Source organism: Gobius niger, assembly GCF_951799975.1.
Source record: "Gobius niger genome assembly, chromosome: 12".
NCBI lineage: Eukaryota > Metazoa > Chordata > Actinopteri > Gobiiformes > Gobiidae > Gobius > Gobius niger.
Window position 1 is genome coordinate 10,367,473 of NC_136863.1, and position 5,861 is coordinate 10,373,333.

The following is a 5,861-nucleotide window of genomic DNA, read 5'->3' on the forward strand; positions in this document are numbered from 1 at the left end:
GGAGGGGAAATTAGCATAAATTATGAGCAATTCTTGCGTGGTGCGTGTGTGTGGTCCGGGGCCATTGCGAACCCTCCAAGCGGAAAGGTAGCCCTGGCCAAAAGCTTGAATAGCAATAGCTCAAAATAGGCTTCCCATTTGGTTTTCACATTCATATAATTGACTTATGGATATTTTATACAGTTTTCAGCACACCATCCAGAAGGGTGTATTTGCATTTGTGAAGAAGCCCCGGATTGGAATGTTTTGACACAGACACAAAGGGCCTTTAGCCTCATGAAGTTTCAGTTTGAACAGCACTGTTTGCTTTGTGCAATGTGTTCATATTCTTCCGTTCAGCTCCAGGCCAAATTAGCACATAAACTAACATCGACTCAGCAGGATGGCACATTATTTCTAATCAAACTAGTATTTGTGCTGCAATGGAATAATAACAAAACAAATTAAAACAACACATACAAAGTTTCTGTCATTTCTCAATTTGACAGTTTAAGACACACGTTAAATTGTTATTGAATGTTTTATATTAAGACACATATCAGGAAAGGGAAAAAAATACGCAATTACGAGAAGAATTAAAACATGTCAGCAAATACGTAAACTTTAAACGCACAAACCACAATTAAATATTTGACAATCCCATCATCCCATAACCCCCGTGCTGGTAAATGACAGTCCGCAGAATAAAGTCAGCAGCTGGCATACCTTCACACACCGAGCATCGCGCTTCGATTCCGGTTATGGAGCCTTTTCACCCCTTATTCTGTCTTCAAATGGAAATGATTTCCATTGGCCCAAGGTGTCCATGTAAATAGGTGTAAATGAAAGCAGATTATGCCTTCCTCCCTCGCCCCCTCCTCCCGTGGCAATTGTCATGTGATAGCGAAGAGGTGGCACATTAATGGAGCGCCACTACAGGGGTCTTTTCTGCTCATGTCACTACATAAAACTATCAGACGCGCACAGGAAGAGCATGGAGGCATCCGCTTCGCTCGTCTCGTAACATAACACGCCTAATGAAGTCTATTGCGGGCGGGACAAGTTGACTTCCAGACAGACGCACTCCTCTTCGCACTGCACCGTGCTCTTTTACGCACAACTTTTTTTTCCTTTTTCGCCAAGAGGCAGACCACAGCTCTGAGGAACTAAAGAGAGGATACTTTTGGAAGTGTTTGTGCTACAGTGTGCAGGATGCCTCGTCCAGGGAGGAACACGTACAGCGACCAGAAGCCGCCGTATTCGTACATCTCTCTCACCGCCATGGCCATCCAGAGCTGCCCCGAGAAGATGCTCCCTCTTAGTGAAATCTATAAGTTTATCATGGACAGATTCCCATATTACCGGGAAAACACGCAGCGCTGGCAGAACTCTCTGCGCCACAACTTGTCATTCAACGACTGTTTCATTAAAATCCCCCGGCGGCCGGACCAGCCAGGTAAGGGCAGCTTCTGGGCGCTGCACCCCAGCTGCGGAGATATGTTCGAGAACGGGAGTTTTCTGCGGCGTCGAAAGAGATTCAAGGTGTTAGGTGCGCCTGATCACTTGGCACCCAGTAAGCAATCAGAAGCTGCCCATTACCTCCAACAACAAGCCAAACTGCGCCTGAGCGCGCTGGCAGCTACAGGCACGCACCTTCCGCAGATGTCAACCTACAATTTAGGGGTGTCTCAGACATCTACATTCAAGCACCCGTTCGCCATAGAAAACATCATCGCCAGAGAGTACAAGGTCCCGGGGAGCCTGGCCTTCTCCACAATGCAGTCCATGTCGGCCGGTTACCCGCTGCACAACCAGCTGACCAGCGCCTGGCCGCACGTGTACAACAGCAGTGTTATGGACACCATGGCGAGCAGCGACTATGGGGCGTACGGCATGCCTCTCAAGACCCTCTGCCACGGTGGGCAGTCCCTCCCCGCTATCCCCGTCCCCATCAAGCCCACACCGACAAGCATGGCCGGCTTCTCGGCGCTGCCTCCACACCTGCCCGCTTTCCTGTCAAACTCTCCACAGTCACTCAGCCCCACGTCCCCGCAGACAGCCACGAGCCAAAGCAGCCCCGCCACCCCCAGCGAGACCCTCACGAGCCCATCCACACTGCAGTCTGTGGCCGTGCACTGACCCGCGCGCCTCCTGAACATATGGACCGTGACTTGCGCACCGGGACTTGTTTAGTGACTCAACCCAATGCGCGGTCGGAGGGAGCAGGCGAGTGGCAGTATCATTCATTTGTGTTCGTGTTGAATGTGTTGCTTTAACTGTGTCATAGAAGTCCAGCACAAAAACGCTCAGCGAAGTATTGCTCTTGAAAATAAATTATTTGATAGTTCTATTTTCGTTTCGATGTGAGATGTTTCAAGGTGAGCCATTTCTCTGGCCCTGTGTGTCCAAACTTTGCACCGTCTTCGTTTGCTGTTAGTCTGGACCGATGGATGATACCAAATAGAAGATATGACTGAATTTGTTCTTGTATAAAAACTAAAGCAAATGGACTTATGGATTTTTTTCACGCAGTTGAAAAGTAGTATTGTAAGAGTTTCTCAGACTGCAAAATGTGGATATTGCAAATAACTGAAATGTCGTCAAATGCACTTTTATGTTGGAGACAGGCCTATCTGTCTCCCACGAGCTGTTTGTGAAGCATTTAATTTAAGGCTGTGGTGACCCTGTGTCAGGCGCTGTATTTGTACTTTTTTTTTAAACTTTTTTTTTTCTTTTTTTTTTTTTTTTTTAGCTAAAGCATGCGATAGAAAAGATCAAACATCTGTGTTACTGTTGATGGTGTCAATGTTTATTTTTCACACCAGAAATTAATTCTAATTTCTGCTAAAGCATGCGTGCTTTGACAAAGTGTGCCAACAGTCTATACAGTGAACTGGAGAAAAAAAATGTCATCCAAATATTTTCTCATTAAAATTGGGGTAAACAATCAATACTTGTGCACGAGTCTTTAAACTATTGTTTTGTTTGTAAATGATATTGCTGATGGAAATTTTGCACGTTAATCATTTTATTTTTACTCTATAGCCTAGCATACAGTTATAGGCCTACTGATAAAAACACACACACATAATAATAATAATAATAATAATAATAATAATAATGATAATAATAATAATAATAATAATAATAATAATAATAATAATAATAATAATAATAATAATAATAATAATAATACACAATAATAATAATAATAATACACAATAAATTCGGGGAGCAACAGACGCGCACGGCCGCCGTTCACGCATTTCTTTCACGAAACATTTGGGGAAACTCTCGGTGGCTCATCCCCATCAGCCGCTCGGAGACGCACCGCGGCCAAGCACTTGCGCTCCTCGGCCTCGCTTCAGCGAAGCGCCATTCAACAGTTTATTCAGTCAGGCAGCGACATAAACAAACCTGCCCCATTCTGATGCAAAATAAAAATATAGCGGTTTATTTGTGTCGCCTATAGTGCGAAACAGGCCATTTCAGGCGCTTTAAACCAATACATTTGAGTCGTGCAAAGGGCAGATCAAATAAAGGCTCCTGGCCACTTCATTCGGCCTCATTCAGCTCAATTGAAAGCGCAAAGAATGGCAAAGCTCGACTGGGCCACCAATGTAGACTTAGGCCTTTTTCCAGCAAGACAAAAAGCCTGATTTCTCACAAACACATTGCTGACTGGGGGACTAGGAAACGAGCTGCGAGACTCTTTTGGAATTGAAATGCGCCCCTCCCCCCCCTCTCCCCGCGCCGTTCGTTCCACTGCGCTCAGCTCACACTCGGAGCGTCGGGGTGGAGTGGTAGGGGTACTGATGACATTTAGAGCAACACGCAAAAGACATTACCGCAGTTATTTCACACTTACGGACGCGTCATTATTATTGCTGCAATAAAAAAAAAAACAACGTTCCAAAACGATATGTAGCCACGATCTGCTGATATGCAATCAGGTTTGTTTAAGGGAACGTGTATAGGCTTGCAACAAGTTGTCCTATTATTAAAATGACATATATTGGCCTGCTATTGGTTTATTTTTCTCCCATTTGTTTTAATACGTTGAACTGTCTTATTTTCTGTTCAATTTAACTTTAGCATCTTGACTTACCTCCTATGAATGATTAACATAGGCAAAATAGCACATTGTTTTGCGCTTTATCGAATCAGTCCTACATGACTAAAACAAATTAAATAAAAGTTAACAGCCATAGGCCTACTATATATAAATATATATATAAAAAGGCAGAACAAAAATGCCTGTTCAGTTTCTATCACCACAACAAGTGACGCACCGCTGAAAGTGCGCGCAGACCAAACAGTTGTTAAATTATAGTGTCATTGCATAGTTTAAAAAAATCCCAGTCCGCGTGGTTGCCAGGGGGCTGGAGCAGGGTGTTACTTTCTGCGTCGGCTTCAGTTATAAATTGGCACCTTTTTTTTGCTCCGTGAGAATGACGTGAGGAAAGAAAACTGGCACAGGGCTGAACAAATAATACATGCAACTGTCAGAGCCACATGAATCAAACGAGTGTGGCGCGTCTCCAAACTATATGGCAGTCATTTCTTACTTCACCCGAATTAGTCATTCACATGCGTATTGTCGGTCGTATACTTTTTATAGGCGACACTGTGTAAACAAAACGGCACGGTCACATGGCTACTGAATTTTTATAAGCAACTGGTGGTCGTTGCCCAAAAGTGTCTAATGTAAATGACATGGATATTGGACCACGGCTCATAATGAAGTGAATAGTACCATGAAGACAAACGAAGAAGATACAATGAAGTGGTACAATATTAAAACAAATAAAACCGAGGAATGAATGAAAAACAATAATTGTATACAGATTCCAGGGTCAGGGGTCAGCTGAGAACCCTGGATCATAATCGCAGTGAGAGATTTGCGCCGTGAAAAAGCCGCTTGTGAAGAGGCGCGTTACGTGCGTAAAACGCGGACGAACGTGTCCACGCCGCGTCCTTGGTGTCCGCTCCACTTGGACACAGCAGAAGGTTATCACAGGCAGGACTGTGAAATATAGAGCGCGTGCAAAAGCTCCGTGTTGTCGTTTAATTAAAATAATTCATTAAAGTGGGGCCTTAGGTAATTAGCATGTATAATTTATGATTGGCTTAATGCATGCAGCCAGTGGCCTCCGCAATAAACTCAACTTAACCCCGGTGCGGGCCGCGGATACGGACACGCCGTTATTTACTGCCTTTATTGTTTGGATGTTTGTCAAGAGGAAGCAAGTGTTTCATAAAGCAGCGACCGCCGTTTGGCTCCTCACAAACAACTTATTTGTTTATGGCTATATCTTGTTGATTTATGCGCGCGCACACAGGAGGAGCTGTCATGAGGAGCGCTCTGCCCTCACTGCGCAGCTTCTTCTTCTTCTTTTTTCTTTTTTTTTTGGCACATGCGGCGCTGGTCACTTAAGAGTGCGTATGAGTTTGCGCGCTGACAGAATGGGGCCGTGGACTGAGCCGGAGGAGCCTGACAGCGCGGAGGCCCAAATAATCAGTGATAGACAAAAGGTGCATTAATTATACTCTGCAAAAGTGTCAATCTCCAACGCGCTGCGGCGTGTACAAACCAGGCCAGGAGCTATATATTATTTCCTGCGAGTACATGTACTTTTTTAAAACAACAAAGTTAAACAAATATTTTGCGAGGACCACAGTAAACACATTTATTTTAGGAGCGCAACATGTTCTCCTGACAGAGGCTCCTCCACCTCCAGCGCCACACAATCCTTTTTGCCTCCCCTTAAAAATAGAACATTTGTTTATTCCGGACATGTGACAACAACAATTCTTGCCACTTTCTGCTTCATTGATCACCGGGGCCCCTGAGACTGCGGGACAGAAAAACAGCTACTTCT

General features: G+C 44.5%; 1 protein-coding gene across 1 annotated transcript; it reads left to right on the forward strand.

Moving 5' to 3' along the window:
- The first annotated feature begins 887 nt into the window (after nt 1-887).
- On the forward strand, nt 888-2,266 carry foxb1a (forkhead box B1a). The gene has a single exon (XM_079568038.1). The coding sequence runs from the start codon at nt 1,192-1,194 to the stop codon at nt 2,116-2,118; it is 927 nt and encodes a 308-aa protein (XP_079424164.1). The 5' UTR covers nt 888-1,191; the 3' UTR covers nt 2,119-2,266.
- Nucleotides 2,267-5,861: the final 3,595 nt, after the last annotated feature.

Coding starts and splice junctions, on each gene's coding strand:
- foxb1a (XM_079568038.1), top strand. CDS start 1,192: ATGCCTCGTCCAGGGAGGAACACGTACAGCGACCAGAAGCCGCCGTAT.